General features: G+C 36.5%; 1 protein-coding gene across 1 annotated transcript in view; it reads left to right on the forward strand.

Annotated features, from left to right (window-relative positions):
* LOC138694775 (probable glutamate receptor) overlaps nucleotides 1-14,413 on the forward strand; it is a 33,842-nt gene extending 19,429 nt beyond the window's left edge. The window contains exons 4-8 of the mRNA XM_069818875.1: nucleotides 840-1,016; nucleotides 3,765-3,994; nucleotides 6,076-6,293; nucleotides 11,937-12,184; nucleotides 14,030-14,413. Of these exons, the coding sequence (XP_069674976.1) occupies nucleotides 840-1,016; nucleotides 3,765-3,994; nucleotides 6,076-6,293; nucleotides 11,937-12,184; nucleotides 14,030-14,240 (1,084 nt within the window). The 3' untranslated portion in view covers nucleotides 14,241-14,413. The remainder of the gene's footprint in view (nucleotides 1-839; nucleotides 1,017-3,764; nucleotides 3,995-6,075; nucleotides 6,294-11,936; nucleotides 12,185-14,029) is intronic.
* The last annotated feature ends 9,447 nt before the right edge of the window (nucleotides 14,414-23,860 follow it).

Genomic DNA, 23,860 nt, shown 5'->3' on the forward strand with positions numbered 1-23,860 from the left:
GTCGGTTCAAAAAAAGCAAGGCTTTACGGTTAGCACGTCTTACAGTGAAACGAAGGAGCCCGAGCTCAAATCCTGCTTGGGACAAGTTCCCTGCTTGAGGTTTTCTTCGGGATTTTTCCTCAACCTATTAAGAGCAAATACTGGGTAACTTTCGCTGGATCTTGGGCTCATTTCACTGGTATTATCACCTTCAGACGCTAGATAACCATAACTGTTGATAAAGCGTCGTTAAATAACCCAATTAAAAATAAGTTACAACCTCGCCACGGATTACAACAAACTTTCCCAGGTAAGTTATGTATAGGCCTACATTTGGACTCCTCTTGTGTACAGGAATAGACTCTTTCACACGTTTATAATGTCATTTTATCGGATATGATGTAGCTAAGCATTTCCTTGACAACCAAAGTCGAATTTCCGTTTCGAAAAATCTTTTCATTTTTTTATCAATGTAGGCCAAACACATAGACGTTACACGTCAATAGAATAATGTAAAATCATGATTCCTTGCACGTTTTAAAGTCTTAATGCTACTAATAACTTCGCAAATATTACTTAAGTCCTAAATCATAGATGTATGTTAAATTGCATTTTAGGCTACGCATTTCTTTTTGAGCAAGAAGAATTAGTCATATTACAAAATTGGTGCCATGGAAATGACACAAATTCTACCATTATACTTATTACGAATTTCGCAACAATTCGATTATTTTTTTGCGTTCCCAATCATAATGTATTTTCTCGAGTCATTATTCAAAACATGAAAAGCAACTTGTTTGTGTTCTCATTTTAAGCAGCATTGCATTAAAACTTTTCTACAGAAGATCTGCATTTTCCAGAGTTGTATTCTACACACCGGAGGACAAGAGACATGGGACGAAGACTGAGAACGGCAGTTGGACCGGCATGATGGGCATGGTTTCCGACTGTCGCATGGACGTCGGTCTGGGACACTTCGACTTCACGCCGGAGCGAATGGAGGCGGTCGACTTTTTGACCCCGCTAAGAAACCTGAAGTAACAGCACTCGATGTAGCTACAACGAGGCCACCTTTTTACAGACCAAACAAATATAATTATATAAATATATTCTCTGTTTTGTCCTCTCATGTGGATTCAATGATAGCGCTTTCATTTGCCGATCTAGAGAACTGATGTCACCTTTTTCACAGAGCAAAACAAATTTTTCCTCCACTTATTGAAACAGATTATGTATCTCTGGTGTGGTGTCTTTCGGCTCTGTGCCATGCCACGTACAGGCCATTCGGTATCTCGTGAAACCTACCTGCGCGTGAGGAGAAGGAAAAAATTAGACTGAGAAGCTTCCTTTCCTAGCTACGTTTTGACTTGCAACTAGCTAGCTTACTTACCCCACTCTACGGATCTTACTATGACCTATGGCGCACGGATGCATTTGGTTTCACGAGATAATGACATAACGTTTTTGATTCACAAATAATTTAAAAATTATTATTATTATTATTATTATTATTATTATTATTATTATTATTAACAAAATTAATGGGTTGCAAATAATATATAATAATAATATTAATAATAGTAATAAAATTAAAGAAAGGTATGTAAATATTAATTTTGCAAAATCTGAGTTTGAAAAAAACTAAAGGATTTGGAATTATAACACGAGAGAATTAAAGGTGTGGGACAAATGCAAGTATTTAGGAGTGATATTTAATAAACAAGAAAATAGTAAAAAGGAATGAGAAAAGAGAAGTCCAGCTGTTAGAGAAATAAAAGGGAGTATTATCGCCGCACTCTCATGGTTAACATTCGGCAGATCTTTGAGCGGCCTCGTGCATAACATTCGGCAGGTCTTTGAAATTTAATTGTATTATTGTTTTCAATGTCTTATGTCGCCCTCCAATCACTCGCCCCAATTTCAATATTGCAACCAATACGCTGCTTCCGTTATTAAATGACATCTACTTGTCTAATCCACGTGGACTTAAACCGAGGTTGCAATGTCTTGTGCTGAGGACGAACATTAAGGTATGTGATTAAAAATTATTATTAAAGAGTTATTATTAAGAGTTAAGAATGTCAACGTACTCGTATATGAAATAATAATAATAATAATAATAATAATAACTTACATACTTACAAATGGCTTTTAAGGAACCCGAAGGTTCATTGCCGCCCTCACATAAGCCCGCCATCGGTCCCTATCCTGTGCAAGATTAATCCAGTCTCTATCATCATACCCCACCTCTCTCAAATCCATTTTAATATTATCCTCCCACCTACGTCTCGGCCTCCCTAAAGGTATTTTTCCCTCCGGTCTCCCAACTAACACTCTATATGCATTTCTGGATTCGCCCATACGTGCTACATGCCCTGCCCATCTCAAACGTCTGGATTTTAAGTTCCTAATTATGTCAGGTGAAGAATACAATGCGTGCAGTTTTGTGTTGTGTAACTTTCTCCATTCTCCTGTAACTTCATCCCGCTTAGCCCCAAATATTTTCCTAAGCACCTTATTCTCAAACACCCTTAACCTATGTTCCTCTCTCAAAGTGAGAGTCCAAGTTTCACAACCATACAGAACAACTGGTAATATAACTGTTTTATAAATTCTAACTTTCAGATTTTTGGACAGCAGACTGGATGATAAGAGCTTCTCAACCGAATAATAACACTATTTCCCATATTTATTCTGCGTTTAATTTCCTCCCGAGTGTCATTTATATTTGTTACTGTTGCTCCAAGATATTTGAATTTTTCCACCACTTCGAAGGATAAATCTCTAATTTTTATATTTCCATTTCGTACAATATTCTGGTCACGAGACATAATCATATACTTAGTCTTTTCGGGATTTACTTTCAAACCTATCGCTTTACTTGCTTCAAGTAAAATTTCCGTGTTTTCTCTAATCGTTTGTGTATTTTCTCCTAACATATTCACGTCATCTGCATACACAAGAAGCTGATGTAACCCGTTCAATTCCAAACCCTCTCTGTTATCCTGAACTTTCCTAATGGCATATTATAGAGCGAAGTTAAAAAGTAAAGGTGATAGTGCATCTCCCTGCTTTAGCCCGCAGTGAATTGGAAAAGCATCAGATAGAAACTGACCTATACGGACTCTGCTGTATGTTTCACTGAGACACATTTTAATTAATCGAACTAGTTTCTTGGGAATACCAAATTCAATAACAATATCATATAATACTTCCCTCTTAACCGAGCCATATGCCTTTTTGAAACCTATGAATAACTGATGTACTGTACCCTTATACTCCCATTTTTTCTCCATTATCTGTCGAATACAAAAAAATCTGATCAATAGTCGATCTGTTACGCCGAAAACCTCACTGATGATCCCCAATAATTTCATCTACATGCGGAGTTAATCTTCTCAAAAGAATATTGGACAAAATTTTGTACGACGTCAACAAAAGTGACAATAATAATAATAATAATAATAATAATAATAATAATAATAATAATAATAATAATAATAGCCATTTAACAATATAACAAACTAGTGCTTATTCTTATCGAGGAAGTAGACGTGACTACGTGACGCTTAGAGTGAAACCTACAGAGCAACAATCGGTCGGCAAAATTATGTTTTAAAAGCATACCGCACGTTAATGTATGATGACGACACGTTAAGCATGAGGCCGCGGCGATAATACGGTGCGGTGGGACAAAAGATCACAATGAAAAACACAATGATCTAATTTTAGCCTATTTGCTCTCTATATACAGGTACAAATGTTACAAACATCTCTGATTTTAGGATGATGGTCTTCGTTAAAGAACCAAGGATGGCGGACAGTACTTTCAGCCATGTGTTGTCACCTTTCAATTCAGGCGTTTGGAGGCTCTTCGCTCTACTGCTGGCGTCCCTGATACTGCTATTGTCCACAACTAGCCACGTCTACAACAACATTATTCCTCACGGAGATCCAGAGCCTTACGACATCTTACATTCTTATACTTTCACACTTGGTGTTTTCTGCCAGCAAGGTAACAACTATTTTATGAGTATTAAAGTGCCTAATCGACAACGAACTGCTTATTCTTGTTTCGTAGATGTTTAAAGAGAAAGATAGTAGTGACCCTCAACTTAATTTTATTTAAGTTTCATAATTATACGTAATATATTTTGTCAAGAAATTCCATTGGTAAACTTCCGAGTCGCAGTTTTTAAGCAGTTAAAAATTCCCTACTGAATTGTCTGTCACTGGTTGATATTTTATCGTCCTGAATTTCACAACAGATAGAACCACTGACAGTACTTCTTCCAACATTTGCAACTCAGATTTTCAACGTAACAAGGCCGAAACATCTATAAAAATGTTTCCAATAAATGAATAAGGATTCGTCATAACCAACTCGATAATGGATAACTTGTATAAAAATAAAAGACATAAAATACAAATCTTCTCTGCACTTCCGAGAATTGTTTTCAACATAACATGTTATAGAAATTTATTTGTCGATTCTTGTAACAACTTGTATAATCCAATCTGAAATCTCGTTTGTGATATCCCTAACCTGCCGATTTGATATCGATTTGAAATTCATGACGTCTGTCTAACCTAAGAGTATATAGACATCCAACAAGGAAAACTCAGTGCGCAGAAAACAGCGGGCGTGATTGTCTCGCGCAGATGATGTAAGCTCCCGTTCCCAGCATGCTCTCACGCCTACTGCAGGGGGGTAAGAGGGGTGTAGCATGGGCGCAGCGAGGAGTTTAAGCTGAATTTTGTTTGTAGGATACCTATAACATAGTAAGTCGTGTATTCGGTTTGCCAATATTTAAACTCTGAATTAGTTTTGCAGTTTAAGAAGAACTTTATATAGAAATAGTAACCTATATTAAAAATATACTGTAATTTTAAAATGTTTCATTATATGCACATATACAGAATGTCCGGAATAATGGTATACAAAAATAACAGCATATAATGTGGGAACTCTCTGGAACACCATTTACGACCAACTGTGCGCTGTAAATGTCCAAATCTCCTGAATTCTCATCCTACTCTACATGATAGTGCTCGCTCTCACATAGCTGACCCTTTGGTTAATTTACTTCGCAGATGGAACTGGGAAATTCTGGAGCATCCTCCATACTCCTGAGATATGAGCCCATGTGATTTTGACCTTTTCGCGAGAATGAAATTACCACTTAGAGGAGTTCGCTAGGTAATTATAGCAGCAGCAGCAGAGCAGTCTGTTCGAAGATTAGTAGGCTACAACAAGACGCTGTGGATGGCATCCGTCGTCTCCCTGAGGTGTGGAGGCAGTTTCGTAATGTTGGAGGAGAATACTTCTGAACACTGCAACAATGCGACTGTTCCAAATTTTTTTCTTTGTTCTTAATTCAAATGTTGCCAGTAATTATTAAATGACTCACGTATTTTCATAATATCAAGACTGTCATATTTATAATGCAATTAATTTTGGCTACTTTTACTGGTATTCTAAGATTTCAAATTGTTATAAATTATTTTATAAAGCGCACATTTTAATATAAATATGACGAATAAACCAAAATTGTCCTTTAATTTATCAAATTTCTCTTAAAATTGTGTAATAATAATATGCAGCTTTATAGAGTGGAAGAATAAATGCATATAAAATAGTTTGTCTTGGCTTTCCCAGCGATGGATCTGGGGCAGATCCATGCACTTAGACTTACTTTGGTCCATTTTGCTCCATGTTGTTGTTTTGTCAACAACTAGCTACATATTATACCAGTCAGACTGCAGGTGCATACAAATAATTGTTCCTCTTCTGACACGTATGCACTGCCAGTATATGCAATAATTGTCCAAGTCGACAGTTGCTCTGGATGGCATTCGAGAATCAAATGCTGTTTTGTTCTCCACAAATTCCTTCACGACCTGGCCGGTGATCGAACCCTGGCCGCCTGACTAGAAGACCAGTGCTCTAGCACTTCAGCCACAGACGCTTTTTTATAATAACGTCGTTGTCTCTATTTTGCAACAATGAAAATAAATGTTTTTTTTTTTTTTTTTTTTTGCAAACAAAGTAATTTATGATTCCCAAGAAAAGCATGTTCTGACCCGACTTCGCAGGTTACCACGCTTCCCCCAGGTCTCGGTCGTGCCGCGTCTTGTGTATGACAGCGTACCTCACCGCTGTGTTCCTGCTCGGAGTGTACTTCGCCACTTTCGTCTCCTTCCTGATGGTCAGAAAGCTCGACCTGCCATTCACAGACTTCGAGGGTATGTTGCAGGACGGCACATTCAAGATCGAGCTTCCTCACGAGAGCGGCCTCGAATATTACTTTAAGGTACGTCGAATGAACTGCATCCACGAGATGATGTTTGTGGATGATTAGTGTTGGTGTATAACCCTTATAATTGCCGAAAGGATGAGACTTATTTCATAATGATGAAGTGGTACAGAGATGATCGTAGTTACAAGTACAGTTTCAGAAAAAAATGGTCCGGCTGAATTTTCAAACTCCCACATTCAACGCAATAGCTTGCTCCGTCCTCTAAAACAGCGTTTCTCAAACTTTTTGGAAGTAGGGACCAGTTTTTAAAGTCAGAACAGTTCCGCGGACCACCTTACTCTTGTTCCCTTCGAAAGCAAATTTATTATTTTGTAACATATTTTAATACCACTCTAATTTTATATTAGTATTAACCAAGTAAGTTAATGTTAATAGAAAAAAAATCACTTTCGTTTTTTAATAAATCAAGGCTATTAGAGTTTGGATAATCTTTAACTTATTAACTAAACAAAATAAATAAATGTTGGTACTCACATTAATGAGATGGATAAGTCTGCCGATTCTTGCACAGTTGTTCCATATTTGGATGTATTCTGGTAAGCTTAAGTCGGTGATCGTCACATATATCGAGTCGATTTCGGTACTTTGTTTTTATTAGAGTTAGTGATGAAAACCTTTCTCACACAGATACGTAAAAGCAAACTGAATATTATAATCTGTAAAGCACTATTGTACAGTTCACTATATTCTCTTTTCACTTGTGATGAGGTCCACAAATTAACCATACCTTCCGATTGGAATTTCATTTTAAGTCTGATGTCATTCGATACTTCAATTAACTGTTCTTTCACTGAATGGAAGTTTGTTAGTTTCAATATCGCAATGAAAGGAATCACGAACTCATGAAAATTCGTCATATTTACTTTGAAAATAAGTTTCAAATTGTGACCTCAGAGTTTCGAGATGCGAACATATGTCAATGCATAATTCTTTTCCAATAACGAAATCATTTTGAACTAAAAAAAACTGTAGAGTTGAAAATAGTGAAAAAAAAATCCTCTGTTTTACGGAACTGACCCACAAAACAAGTTTCCTCTCGAACGCTATTTTCTCATGCGCATTGTAGAGAGAGATTTAGTTCGTTTAGTTTTGAGAATACATCTGGAAGATTTGTATATGTACTTAGCCACATGTCATCAGCTGATGTTTAGGGAAAAGATGGCGAGAAACACAACGTTCATAGTGCTTTAAATCTCTCTTTTGTTGCTGAGAGTAGAGTGGCAAGTCAGTAGACAGGTAGGGTAATACATTTTATAAAATGTCAGTACTGGGAAAAAAGTGAAAGGTGATGCCATGTGTCATTTCCAAACTCTGAGATTTTCAGCTATAGTGTGACATGCAATTCGTTTGAATTTTATTTTTTATTCTGTCCTTTTTGTAGGACCACAAGGGCAGACCTCGGGGACCACAGGTGGTCCGCGGACCATAGTTTGAGAAACGCTGCTAAAGCAAAGGTACACACGAGATCGCTTTGGCAATTATTGAAATGCATTTTACCTCGATTGTTGTCGTAACGTGCAGGGCATTTGGAAGGATGCGATGAAAATGGATCTATTCTTAATAGTAGATGAATATTTTTAAATCGTACACTAAAATAGTATGGTTGTGAACGAAAGTAACATGTATAATTAATTAAAAACTCTTTGCTCAACAGTATCTGAACCCTGAACTTTGAAGTCTGCGAGCAAGCACGCTAGCACAGAGCTATCGGAATGCTTGCGCTTAATTGTCATACTGTTTCGCGTTTGTTTAATAATGACTCTTAGGCAGTAATTTGATCTTATTTTAAGATTAATTTCGAGCTTTTCGCATTAGTTTTTCCTCTAATACTATTCAAATAACACTGGATTGAAAACCCATGTTGAATCGTACTCTGTAAGGAGCTTCAAGAGTCGGGATATTTTTGTTTCTGGGAGTGTACTTGTTTGAGAATTACTTCATTAATTTCATCCACTCTTTCGGTTTGTGCCGTTTTCAGAGTAACAAAGACACTCTAACAATAGCGGTCGCAATAATACTTGCGCTTAAGGGGACGCTTAAATTTTAAAATTTATACAATTTTCATAAAATAAATATATTAATTTTAAACTACATAAACATGTCTACAATACTATCATCTGTACAAAATTTGGCGTCATTAGGGCTAATATTTTTGAAAATATATTTTTAAATATATTGTATACTGACGTCACTAAAAAGGTTGCTTGCAACAAAATTTTCAAAATGTTTCGTTCTTATTTACTCAAACGCTTGTAAATAGTCTTTGTAATAAAATTAATTAGCTTTTGAACTCAGTCTAAAGAGAGTCATAATAACTATTTTAATGTCATGAATTTACCATTACAGCGTAACATTTAGTCTAAGTGTGATATTAATATGCCCCGAAAGAACTTAATATTAATATTTCATATAAATGCTAATTAAATTTTATTCATTACCATTTAATTGATCTCTGTGACAAGTTTCAGACCAATGTAACAATAATTCTTTTGCAAGAAGTTTTTTTTTTTCAAGAAACTCGTTAAAATTTTAAATTCGAGAAAACAATATGAATAGTACATTATGCAACGAGCCTATAATGATAGTAATTAAGAAGCGAGTATGGATGTTTATGAAACGAGCGCAAGCGAGTTTCACAATTTTCATACGAGCTTCTTAATTACCATTATAGGCGAGTTTCATACGACTTTTTATGCTCGACCATATTTCTAACTTGAAATTACAGTATTCAGATGTATACATTTTATTTGAATCTGACAAGATCGGAAGTGACCTTGTTCTAAGTCGTGAATTGTGAGATGTGCGCAGACGCGAAAGTATTGATTTTTTTCGAGGAACAATAATGTCACTGACCTTGATATAATCCCGTTAAACTTGATAATATTATAATATTATAACTTTGATTATTGAATTCGACATTGAAAAACAATTAACGCTATTTATTATAGTAACAGAACATAACCTTCTGCGACAGTATTGGATTTCCAGCCTCCGTGACTTTTCGCTAATTCTCTTTCGATTGCATATCCGAGAATAATCGATACTTGCGGTTTTATAACGGTACAAAGCTGACTTGTCATTGGCTGAACACATGTAAGCTGAGTTATCATTGGCTGAAAACCTGTACTTTAATGAGTAGGTGTACTTTAATGACATGCATTAAAGGACTGCTACCAGGTGTATAATTAGTACATTTCGGCATGGTCGAGCATAAAAAATATTATAACTCATTCACGCATTATATTATATTATGGGATGGTACGTTGAAACGGTGAAGATTTGTATTAGAACGTGGTTCGTCCGTATAGCCACAGAGAGAATTTTGTATTTTTTGCAATTTCTTTTTTCTCTATTACAATATATAAAATTCTCGTGACAGTTTGAAGGGCTCTTAAATAGGAAATGAAACCATATTATGAAACTAGAAAGTTCAAATATAATTATTATGGACATAAAAACAGAAAAAAGTGCAATTTCTTATTTTTTACAATTATTTCGCCATAGTTTCCCCTTAATAGCACTTTAATCAATATATTCCGCGCCTCATTGGCCATACCTTATTAAAGGAGCTGGTAAGAAATTCCCAGTTTTAAATAAATTACTTTTCTGAGAAAGGCTGGACCTTGCCAATTTTAGACACCTGGACTTCAAATCAAATCAAATCAAATCAAATTCAAATTTATTTACAATTTACATTTGAAATGAATACATATGAATAAATACCCGAAATGAGCATATGCTCGTGGTCGGGTACAGTCCAGTAGTCTACATAAATTTTACAGAGATCAAATAATAATGCTCATGATAGAAATAATAATAATAACAACAACAATGATAATAATAATAATAATAATAATAATAATAATAATAATAATAATAGAATAATCGTGACGGATATGGTACAAAGATAGTAATACAAAATAATTCATTAATAATAATAATAATAATAATAATAGTATTATTATTACTATTATTATTATTATTATTATTATTATTATTATTATTATTATTATTATTATTAGTGATCAAACAAAAATATTTACAATAATAAAATAAATACTAAGATGGATAAAATAAAATATAAAACCATAGCGAGAGTTAACACAACTTAAGTAAGCATATAATAACCGGAAAAAATGACGAACTCGAAAATCAAGAGGACTTAATTCTCACATTTTGTGCCTATCTGACTGGAACCATTCTGGGCGAACTGTAGCATACAGAATAACTAGACCTTTTACAATAATGTCCGTTTCCTTAGGAATTCCTTTTACGCCCAACAACTGGGGCTAATGAAATGTTTGGTTTACCTGGAGCGAGAATTATTTTAGAACGTGCTGTTTTAACACATTTTTCAATGGCGGAAAGGCAAATTTTTGTAAAGCGCAATAGCAGAGATTGATGTACCACACGATCCCATCAACTTTGATATTGTATAGGCTAGTGGAGATTCCTGTATGAAAGTTCATACTGATCTCTTCTAGAATCTCTTGAAGTTTGTAACAAAGTCACAAAATCATCTTGTATGTATTGTATGTATTTATTTATTCACACTGCAAATGGGTATATACCCGGTGGCAGTGGTAACTAATTACACTCAGTAATGACAATTAATAATAAACACAACTAATAAAAAAGCAATAATTAATAATAAGGATAAATAATAATAATAATAATAATAATAATAATAATGGGTGCTATTCATAGACATTTCGCTAGCCCGCGCTATGAGCGTGCTAAACTAGCCCCGGTTATCTACTGATTACTTGTACAGGATTCATACCATATCATATCGCTAACACTGGTTTATGAATACGAAAAACGTTAGTTCGCTGAGCATCCACCGGAAGCCCGCGCTAAGAATGTCTATGAATACGGCTCAATAATAATAATAATAATAATAATAATAATAATAATAATAATAATAATACAAGGAGCATCCTAAATTAAATGAAGCATGATCATTTAAAATAACATTTAAAGTAAATCTGATTTGTATCTTAACCCTAAGTTCGAACTAAGACCCACGAGTGTGACATGTTCATACCTACGCAAGTACCTTTCGGCACTACACTTATTTCGCTGTCAACTCACTGCACTGATTCTACCCTGATTTCACTAACACTTCAAAACCATTTCACTGTTAAAATACTTTGCACAGCCACTTCACTGACACAAACACACTTCACTTACACAATAGACTTCACTGACACAATACTGATAGAACACTTCAAATAACAAGATATCAATTATACCCTTTAAATAGTGTGTATAATATACTACCGTCTATTAGTAAAGTCCTTAAGCCTATTTTTAAATACATTTTTGGTTATTGGTAAAGCCTTTAGTAAGTCTGCAGGTAAAGCATTCCAGTCCCTGATAGTACGATTGAGAAAAGAAAACTTTCCAGTGTCCGTTCTCTGTCTTCTTTCCCTCAATTTATAAGAGTGGTCGTTCCTTGAAGAGTAATTTGGCGGCTGCAACCTATTTTTTATTTCTCTCCAGGCAGGCTCACCTCTGTATGTTTTGAATATTGCGCATAATCGAATTCGCGTTCGCATTGTATAATATACAATGTGTAGATTCCAAAACGAACATTTCGTTGCACCTTTTTATATTTTTTGTATGTTGTGTCAGCATTCCAGGAACCCAGTCCTGCGAGAAGTGCACAGGAAACTAATAGCACCCTACGAACAGGACTCGCAAGAGACTGAGAACTTATGCATGACGACCAGGACGGCGTACTTTACGTCGGACCTGATGGTGCGCTACATGGCACCAGGTTTGCCCTGCAAGATGGTGGGCCTTCCGCACACCCAGTACCCCATCACAACGTCCTACATTGTCTGCAAGAATAGTCCTTACAAGAGAGTTTTTAACCACTAGTGAGTATGCGTTATCATTGAAAGTTAAGTAACAAAACAACTGTAAGACAAATGTGGTTTTTGCTTCAGCAATTTCCAACGTAACTTTAAAGTTGGCCTAGAAAATGTTTTCTCTCATTAATTCCAACACGGTTGTTGTATTATTTTGGTTTATCACTGTTTATATTTGGTTTATTTCTACCGTAAAACTTTCTTCTTAGTTCTACCAGTTGTTTAACACGATGAGCACCTGCCAAGGGATAAAATAATTTTATTTGTAAATATAGTAACTTATCATATTCACTTTATGTCAAAATTAGTATGGATAAATGTGTTAAAATATATGTTAATTTAGAATTTAAAAAAAAAGACTATATTTCAGAAATGAGAATTAAATTTCAATTATTTAAACCTTAAAATATTGTGTCCAAATTGCATATTTTTGTAATACTGCTACACTTTTTTTTATTTTAGCAAGGTAGTAGCACTTTTTAGCACAGCAAACATAATATTCTCATCTTACTAAAAAAAAAAGTAATTTGTTCTTCCTATTTCTTATGAAAGTAATATTTCCTCGATTTACAAGCAAAACACATTAAGTCAATAATATTACATCTGAGAAAAAGGCGTTTTGAAAGCTCTTGGAAAACCTGAATTCTCAGAATATTATTTTTAGTAAATTGTTTCTCTTTATGTTTATTTAATTTTCAAATTTTAAGTTAACACACATACATTATGTACAGTAGTGGCAAAAAAAACCGGACCGACCCTTGTAGCTGATTTCAGAGCCTTGTTCACTCCAGAGCACGATAGACTCGTAACTAAGACTTTCATGCTTCGAATCCTGCTTGAGAAAGAAACTTTTTGGTCCTTATTCAAATTTATTCCCAATACTTTTCGATTGCTGGTAAAATTCATGTTCTGAGAATAGTAAGTTAATTAAGTAGTAAAATATCGCTGCAATCGAAAAGTATTGGGAATAAATTTGAATAAGGAACAAACAAAAGTTTCCTTCCCATGCAGGATTCGAACTAGGAAAGTCTTAGTTACCAATCTATCGTGCTCTGGAGTGAACAAGGCTATGAAATCAGCTACAAGGGTCGGTCCGGTTTTTTTTGCCACTACTGTACATTATAAGAGCGCAAGATGTCTTTGAAAAAAATCAATTTCTCATGGGAAAGGTAAGGTAATCTAACATTAAGCAATAACATTTTCTTGATTAATGTTGCGATGAATGTTTTCTGAACACATAGTAACCTTACTTTTATCTATAAGAATGTCGCATGTCTTAACCGCCACTTAGACTAGCATCAAATGAAATATACTCTATATCAATAAAAATAATAGTAATTATGATTACTAAAAGTCCGCTAGTGATTCAGTTCTTTGTTGTTAGATTTCGGAGGCATCAAGATGGCCGGCAGCGTTCTGCTCGTCAACGTTTTTAAAATAATTATACACCTTAAACACTATTTTCCGCTCCTGCTTGTGTAATACTTGTCTTTTTACAGTCTTTTCTTCCATTTATTTACCTTACATACACATAGTAAATGTTAGTTTTACTTATTCAATGTATTGAAACACTCGCACGTGAACAAACGAACTCGGGAAGTGCTTGTTATAGACTGATTGTGATTGGTTCTACTGTACAAGCTCGTGACGTCACATACCAGAAATGCTAGGCGCATATAGAAGCTAACTGCCTTCCGAAATGCCGTCTAATCTAATCAAGGAGTCGCCTATTGTACCAGTAGCAGCAGTGGCAGTAGTAGTAACAGGAGCTTTATAATTCAGATTGAGAATTGCGTACTACTCATTTCTACAAATATAATAGTGTATATTGTTAATAATTAAACTTTATTTCAGTATTCAGGAAATGAAGGAGACGGGGATATTGAGAAGACTTGACATCATCTCCAAACCTCTTACGCTGACCGAAATACTAGACGATACACCATCTAGTGTGACTTTAGAAACTGTCACAGTTTTCTTTATGATTCTGTTATCTGGTATAATAATATCCACAATAATTCTAGTAATAGAAATAATTTTTGAAAAGAGTAAATTGTACATATAAAAACAAGTTTAACAGTAATTCATAGTCCAAGCGAGTGAAATTAGATTTTATACGAAAGTAGAATGTTTGTTTGTGTAAGATAGTTATTTTATTTTCTGCTTTCGCCTTTCATGATATCATAATTTAAATTTCTTGTGTTATATGTATTTTCTAGTAATGATAGTTTACAGTTGATAAGTGTTCCTCTACAAACAGAAGTATATATCACTCATAAATAATTATAAATGTATAATTAATAAAATATGTATAGTTAGAATTTTGTCGCCTTACTACAATGCTATATTAAACACTTTCAAAAATAACAATCTCGAGCGACTCCGCTGTCCTGAAACAATACCTGGTACACATGCGATCGGATGAACACTGTGCTTATCAAAGAATATCTGGTACACAAGCTACGGATGAACACTGTGCTTATCGAACAATATCTGGTACACAGGCTATCGGATGAACACTGTGCTTATCGAACAATACCTGGTACACAGGCTATCGGATGAACACTGTGCTTATCGAACAATACCTGGAACACAGGCTGTCGGATGAACACTGTGCTTATCGCATTATACCTGGTACACAGGCTATCGGATGAACACTGTGCTTATCGCACAATACCTGGTACACAGGCTATCGGATGAACACTGTGCTTATCGAACAATACCTGGAACACAGGCTGTCGGATGAACACTGTGCTTATCGCATTATACCTGGTACACAGGCTATCGGATGAACACTGTGCTTATCGCACAATACCTGGTACACAGGCTATCGGATGAACACTGTGCTTATCGAACAATACCTGGTACACAGGCTATCGGATGAACACTGTGCTTATCGAACAATACCTGGAACACAGGCTGTCGGATGAACACTGTGCTTATCGCATTATACCTGGTATACAGGCTATCGGATGAACACTGTGCTTATCGAACAATACCTGGTACACAGGCTATCGGATGAACACTGTGCTTATCGCACAATACCTGGTACACAGGCTATCGGATGAACACTGTGCTTATCGAACAATACCTGGTATACAGGCTATCGGATGAACACTGTGCTTATCGAACAATACCTGGAACACAGGCTGTCGGATGAACACTGTGCTTATCGCATTATACCTGGTATACAGGCTATCGGATGAACACTGTGCTTATCGAACAATACCTGGTACACAGGCTATCGGATGAACACTGTGCTTATCGAACAATACCTGGTACACAGGCTATCGGATGAACACTGTGCTTATCGCATTATACCTGGTATACAGGCTATCGGATGAACACTGTGCTTATCGAACAATACCTGGTACACAGGCTATCGGATGAACACTGTGCTTATCGAACAATACCTGGTACACAGGCTGTCGGATGAACACTGTGCTTATCGCATTATACCTGGTATACAGGCTATCGGATGAACACTGTGCTTATCGCACAATACCTGGTACACAGGCTGTCGGATGAACACTGTGCTTATCGAACAATACCTGGTACATAGGCTATCGGATGAAAACTGTGCTTATCGAACAATACCTGGTACACAGGCTATCGGATGAACACTGTGCTTATCGAACAATACCTGGTACACAGGCTATCGGACGAACACTGTGCTTATCGAACAATACCTGGTACACAGGCTATCGGATGAACACTGTGCTTATCGAACAATACCTGGTACACAGGCTATCGGATGAACATTGTGCTTATCGAACAATACCTGGTACACAGGCTATCGGATGAACACTGTGCCTATCGCACAATACCTGGTACACAGGCTATCGGATGAACACTGTGCTTATCGCACAATACCTGGTACACAGGCTATCGGATGAACACTGTGCTTATCGAACAATACCTGGTACACAGGCTGTCGGATGAACACTGTGCTTATCGAACAATACCTGGTACACAGGCTATCGGATGAAAACTGTGCTTATCGAACAATACCTGGTACATAGGCTATCGGATGAACATTGTGCTTATCGAACAATACCTGGTACACAGGCTATCGGATGAACACTGTGCTTATCGCACAATACCTGGTATACAGGCTATCGGATGAAAACTGTGCTTATCGCACAATACCTGGTACACAGGCTATCGGATGAACACTGTGCTTATCGAACAATACCTGGTACGCAGGCTATCGGATGAACACTGTGCTTATCGCACAATACCTGGTACACAGGCTGTCGGATGAACACTGTGCTTATCGCACAATACCTGGTATACAGGCTATCGGATGAACACTGTGCTTATCGCACAATACCTGGTACACAGGCTATCGGATGAACACTCTGCTTATCGAACAATACCTGGTACACAGGCTATCGGATGAACACTGTGCTTATCGAACAATACCTGGTACACAGGCTATCGGATGAACACTGTGCTTATCGAACAATACCTGGTACACAGGCTATCGGATAAACACTCTGCTTATCGAACAATACCTGGTACACAGGCTATCGGATGAACACTGTGCTTATCGAATAATACCTGGTATACAGACTATCGGATGAACACTGTGCTTATCGAACAATACCTGGTACACAGGCTATCGGATGAACACTGTGCTTATCGAACAATACCTGGTACGCAGGCTATCGGATGAACACTGTGCTTATCGCACAATACCTGGTACACAGGCTGTCGGATGAACACTGTGCTTATCGCACAATACCTGGTATACAGGCTATCGGATGAACACTGTGCTTATCGCACAATACCTGGTATACAGGCTATCGGATGAACACTGTGCTTATCGCACAATACTTGGTATACAGGCTATCGGATGAACACTGTGCTTATCGCACAATACCTGGTATACAGGCTATCGGGTGAACACTGTGCTTATCGCACAATATCTGGTATACAGGCTATCGGATGAACACTGTGCTTAATGAACAATACCTGGTACACAGGCTATCGGATGAACACTGTGCTTATCGCACAATACCTGGTACACAGGCTATCGGATGAACACTGTGCTTATCGAACAATACCTGGTACACAGGCTATCGGATGAACACTGTGCTTATCGAACAATACCTGGTACACAGGCTATCGGACTGACACTGTGCTTATCGCACAAAACCTGGTACACAGGCTATCGGATGAACACTGTGCTTATCGAACAATATCTGGTATACAGGCGATCGGACGGAAGCTCATCCAATCGCAAAATTCTCGGTACCCGGACTTTCGGACTAGCGCTCAACTTACAGCATGATTCTCGGTACCTGGAAGATCGGACTGGCGCTCAACTTACAGCATGATTCTCGGTACCTGGACGATCGGACTGGCGCTCAACTTACAGCATGATTCTTGGTACCTGGACGATCGGACTAGCGCTCAACTTACAGCATGATTCTCGGGTACCTGGACAATCGGACTGGCGCTCAACTTACAGCATGATTCTTGGTACCTGGACGATCGGACTAGCGCTCAACTTACAGCATGATTCTCGGTACCTGGACGATCGGACCTGCGCTCAACTTACAGCATGATTCTCGGTACGCGGATGATCGGACTGGCGATCAACTTATCTCACGATTTTCGGTATCCGGACGATGGGACTGACGCTTAACATATCGCACCATTCTGGGCACTCAGACGATCAGGTGTATCATCTCAGTCGAGTTATGCTTTAAATAAGTTCAGAATAGTACAGCGCTTGCTATTACGTTACTGGTGAATACTTTTGCTATTTATAGATCGGATGGATAGTGTATTTCTGTCAATCAGTTGCAATTATAAAGCACAAAGCAGTTGTGTAATATTTTCAAAGCCATGGGCGTAGCTGAGGCGACAGTCGCTTTCACATGTTAATCTGTAGTTGTGCTGGGGTATGGTTTCGATTCCCGGTAGACTGTTTATCTTGTTTGGTTGTTATAAACGAGAGAGAGTTGTGCGATGGGTTTTAGAAGCAATTTCGATGTATTCCGTAATTCTCATTTCGCATTATCTTACATTGCAAAATAGGCCCATCAGCAAAAATTAAAAAATACTGTACAGTAGTGGCAACAAAAAAATCGGACCGACGCTTGTAGCTGATTTCAGAATCACAGATTCAAGTTTTCCTAGTCACAAAACACATCCATCTTCTATAATTAATTGTGACAATGAAATTTATTGCATTTGATTCTTACCGTCTTTTGTTCCCTACAGTGCCTCAAACTTACAGACGAAAATCTTTAAGAGTTTTATTTTCATCTGGCATCAATATTACATTTCTACCTCTATTCGGCAAAGATAACTGCGTATTCGCCAGAATAAATAAATAAATATTATTATTATAATATCATTATCATTATCATTAGTAGTAGTAGTAGTAGTAGTAGTAGTAGTAGTAGTAGTAGTAGTAGTAGTAGTAGTAGTAGTAGTATTAGTAGTATTATTACATTAAATAGCAGTATACCTCTGGCTTCACTATCCATATTGAAATTACCACAGTTTGACACAATACACAGCACAGGATTCTTTTGTATCAGCTACAAGGGTCGGTCCGGTTCTTTTTGACACTACTGTACATGAAAGTTAAAAATGAGAATTAAATAGACAGGCTTGAATAATTTTAAAATGTTTATTGAAGAAATTATTATAAATATAAATTCAATTTCGGCACCTCACTAGGTCAAACATTTTTAAACACATAGTGTCCCATTGATTTTGAATGTAGCATAAAGTATAAAGGGAATGACATATTTGAATAATGTATTAAATAAATTCCGAAAGTTAGGCTATGTTCTGTAAAAAAAAAAAAAAAAAGATAATTTAAGTAGCTCCGGAAAAAAAGATCAATATTTAGGGATTAGGAAACGCGAATAATAGGTCTAAAGATTAATGACTGGAAAGACATCATAGCGGCACCGTAAAAAATTAGGTATAAGATAACACGAAAGAGGCATTTATTGACTAACAATAGTGCATAATAATGTATAAAACAAGAAATGAAGGTTTAATGTGAATCAGTCATACAAAATTAATTAAATTTCATTCAAACTAATCAATTAAAAATGGCACGTGCGCAGTGCAAAGGGATTATTTGCATATAGTTATTTATTTTCTTTTAAGGCACCCTAAAATTACACAAGACTGCATCCAATTTCACAAGAAACATAATTAGATGAAAGCACATGTGTGATGTTTTAAGCAGACAGTATCTGATCTTAAGTTACAATTAAGTAAATTGGTTCTTCATGACCTCAACATTTGTTTGCAACATATTAGTGGTAATTATCGACCGAGTGCTGCATAGCCATGTCGAGACTTGACGTATATCGTGCCTTCCGCCCTCTATCTCTTGTTTCACAATTTTTAGGGCTTTCTCCCTTACCATGGGAGGGCTCACAATCTTCGAACTGGATCATCGCACTCCACATCTGGAGTATCTTCTGGATCCTGTCTCTGGCGGTGTGTCTATTTTTGGTATTGTCCACTGTATTAATTTCACACGCAAATACCATCAGGACGACGATAGGAATTGCCATCTACTTCGTGCCCATGTACACCTGCAGTGTCGTCACCATTCTTGCAGCTCTCACTGTAAATCGCGGGAAGTTGAGCGCTCTCTTCCAGGATATGGCACAACTGGATCAGTTACTGTTGAGGAACCTGGGCGTTCTTAGACTCTACGGAAGCACCCGTCTCTGTATTGTGGTAGAGCTGGTTATGGCCGTGCTCGTCACCTTCGGGCTCTGGGTTCCTGACGTTTTAATCTACTGCGGATCGCACTGCTTTGGCACCATGTTCGGAATCATACCTTTCCTTCTGAACGTTGTTGAAATCCTCCAGTTTGTCCATTTGGTCACGGCTCTCAAGCATAAGTATAGCATTCTCAATTCGCTCTTGGATATGTCTGTGGAAGATAAGTCTCTAAGTACAAGGCAGAGTTTGGGTTTACAACCCGTGAACTTCAAGTTTATCCCTAGAAAGTACAAATTGAGAGGACTGGAATTTATGGAACTGAGGAAGATATACTGCCAATTATACGATGTTTCTCTTCAGATTTCCTCCGCATTCGGTGTCCCGATATTAGCCACGTCCATCTGGTTGATAACTCACATTATCTCTGGTGTCGTATTCGCACTGGAAGATCTTTCCGAAGAGAAACAAAGTCCTATTGCTGCGAGCATTGACTTATTGCTGTGTGCCGTTTGCTTTTTCATGCTCTTGGCAATAACTTTATCCTGTCAATGGGCAACTGAGGAAGGGAATAAACCAACAGTCTTAGTGCAGAAACTGATTTTGGCAGAAGATCCAGGTGAAGAATGCATAAGTGATTTAGACCGTTTGTTCATTCAGCTTAAGAGTATGAAAGTGAAGTTTACAGCCTGCGGATTTTTCACATTAGATTCACCTCTTCTATGTTGTATAGTGGGAGTTATATGCACCTACGTGGCTGTCATAGCGCAGGTCAAGTAGACTATCATAATTGTGTGCATGTATTTATTATTTCCTTGTAATTAAATCACACAGTTAACAAGATTCTGTAATAATATTTCAAGCTTCGTTTCGTAAAAAATAATTAATCTAATATTCTAAGTAGATATGTAGGCCTATGTGTTAATAATAGGGTTATATACAGTAATATGCGTTTAATTGGTATCGAGAGGCAAGAGGTTGAGTTCAAATGTTCGGAAAAGTTCTCACTACATTTACAATCAGATCTCATGCTTAACTGCAGGAGGTGTGATTACATAAATTGATGTAACAAAGACAATAGAGCAGGTTTAGCGTGGCTAAGATTGGGGGCATGGAAGGGTAATAAAATTGTCAACGAAGAAGGAGAGCGCCTTTGTCCACTGTGCAGAGAAAATGATTTCTATAGACATATTTTATTACAGTGTGTCGAATTGGAACATGTACGGGGAAAATATCTATCACCCTCGAAGCTAAGTCAGAATAGGAGTTCGCTTACATGTCTTGACATCATGGGGAATAGAGAATACCAACAAAAGACTGGATTGTTTCTCTTGAAGGCGAGAAAGATTCGAACTTCAACTGTTGAAGTTTGTGATACGAACTGACGAAGAAATAATGGTATCTACCCAATTATACACTTTTATGTCTGTTTTAGGTTAGGATATATTATATAATGTGTTTTGTTGTGCCATTTTCATTTTAATATGTACTGTATGTTCTTTTAGGGAGTGGTTGGATATAATCATAGGTTAGGGTAGTGTAACCTACAAAGTAGGATTTGTTTTAGGTACAAAGCACGTACGGTCAGAAGATCGGTGCATTTCATTTTAGAGAAAATTATGATAATATAACATCTGTATGTATAATATTACTTAATAAATCCATCTATCTATCATGTACAGTAGTAATATGCTTGCAAGATTGTATTTTGAACATAATATTACACCTGGACATTGTAAGTGCTGTTCGTTAAACCTAATACTTTAATCACGAGAAATTATAAAATCTTACTGAACAATCTATATCTTTCAATACCGTATTTCAATAAATGTATTTAATGAAATTTTGTATGATATGTCATAAACCAGTTGCGATCGATCAGTTGACATAGAGATATGATATATTTTCCCTATGAGGTACAAACTGCAATCTTATATTAAAATATTAGTTTTCATTAATAATTGGTTATGGATCTATTTATCACATTCAATGATAAATAACTTAGCACTGTTAAGTTAAATAATAACAATAATAATAAAAGTAGTTTATTTGAACTGGCAGAGTTAAGGCCATACGGTTTTATAAATAAATATTACATTATTTAAGTTACTGATGCTGTAAATATAAATTAAAATGTGAAACTTTTATGTCAAGTTTCATGGCAGATTGGCTAAAATCTCTTAGTTTTGCACATTTCCCAGAATGTAACAGACAATTCGTGAGGGCATTTCATTAGGACATGCTTCCGCAATAGACCTAAGTACATGTGACACTTTCCTCACTTCAATTTCAACAACACTAGCTTCATGGAGATGCTTACTTGTGCCATCTTTTTTATGATCACATTATTGAAATCAAAATTTGTAGCGCATGTAGAATTGCAGCGGGTTTTTTCTGTACATTTACAACACCGCTTATCCTTCTTCCCTGTTAACCGAATGCCAATGATATATGAAACCGTCATGCACCAAAATTTGTTTCTTCTTCTGTGAATCAATTAAGCATGCCATACTTTTACTTATAAATTTCGATTTAAATTAGAGACGACCAATAATTCCTAGCAACACTCTCAACAATTACCTACTAGAATTAACCTACAATTCATCTCTGACATTGAAGAGACTACCTATGGATTTTTTTTTACTTTGGACCACCTACATATGGACTTTTTGATTTTGGACAAACTATTTTTGCACTATCTACATATGACTTTTTGATTTCGGACATTTTTTTTCATATTGACCAAATTTCCATTGGACTTGAAGAGCTTTGGACATTTTTTCTTGGACATTGTAACTCTGAATCGTGAAGAAGTAATCATAAATTGGAAATTGAATTTCCCTTCAAGGTTTGATCGTGAACAATACTATTTTTTTAAAGCATCGCTTGTTCAATAAAGGAGGTGTTTGCCGTGGTGGGAATATAATGGTGTAGCAGACGGTTGACTCAAACTCGTTTTCTACTGCGCATGTCGTCACTTGGGAAGCAGCAGCGGCGCGCTAATTCGCACCGCAGTGCTTGAGGAACAAAACAAACAGCTGTTGTGTGTACGTGCACGGTGTTAATTCTTTGTTTATATATATTATATTGAATGTTATTCTTGTATCAGTAATGCTATTAATGTGACACATGCTATTAGTATGCCTGGATGTGCAGTATCTGGTTGTTTGAGTTACAATCGAAAAACAAAAGGAACTGATGTAAAATATTATAGGTTTCGGAAGAATGAAGACTTGGCAAGAATGGTTGCATGCTTGTAGAAGGGAGGATGAAGTCAATTTACAGCACGATGAGTTTTCTCTCATGTTACTAAATTTTATTTGCTTCGCAACTCATTTGCAAAATATATTTTCATGTTAAACTTATTGTTTGACTTATTCCATAGATTGCTTTGAGGGAAAAGAAAGGGGGTAAAAATCTTTAGACTTAATGTTGTTTCAGCTCGAATATGTTCACTTCATTTTGAGGAGTCAAGTTACGAAGTACCTTTAAAGCAGAAACTCCTAAATTATGAACCAAAAAGCAGTCGTAATCTGAAAGTAGACGCTGTACCCACAAAAGCTCTGGCGCAGTCTTGCTTGAAACGAAAATCAACAGATAATCTGAGATTGAACAGATGTGAAAAACGGAGAAGGAGAAAAGAAATTCATGACATCATTGCCAATAGTTCATGTACTCTTCAGGCCACTTCAAAACCAATTCAGACGAACATGTATCAGAGGATAGTGCATTAGACCTAAATAACGAAACGTGAGTAATTACAGCAATTATATAATTATAATTACTATTAACTAGTATGTTCCTGTGTATCATATTGTTAAAATGTTTCACATGTGAGTCGCTCCGCGGAAGGGAATAATTTTCTCATAGTTCTTCAAAACTTTCTAAGCTAAAAGGACTTAATTACATGTCTCATAAAATTTTAAAGCTGTGGTATCTTTTAACAACTTCCAGACAGAAAAGACTTCAGTAAAT

This window comes from Periplaneta americana, chromosome 1 (assembly GCF_040183065.1).
Source record: "Periplaneta americana isolate PAMFEO1 chromosome 1, P.americana_PAMFEO1_priV1, whole genome shotgun sequence".
Classification (NCBI taxonomy): Eukaryota; Metazoa; Arthropoda; class Insecta; order Blattodea; family Blattidae; genus Periplaneta; species Periplaneta americana.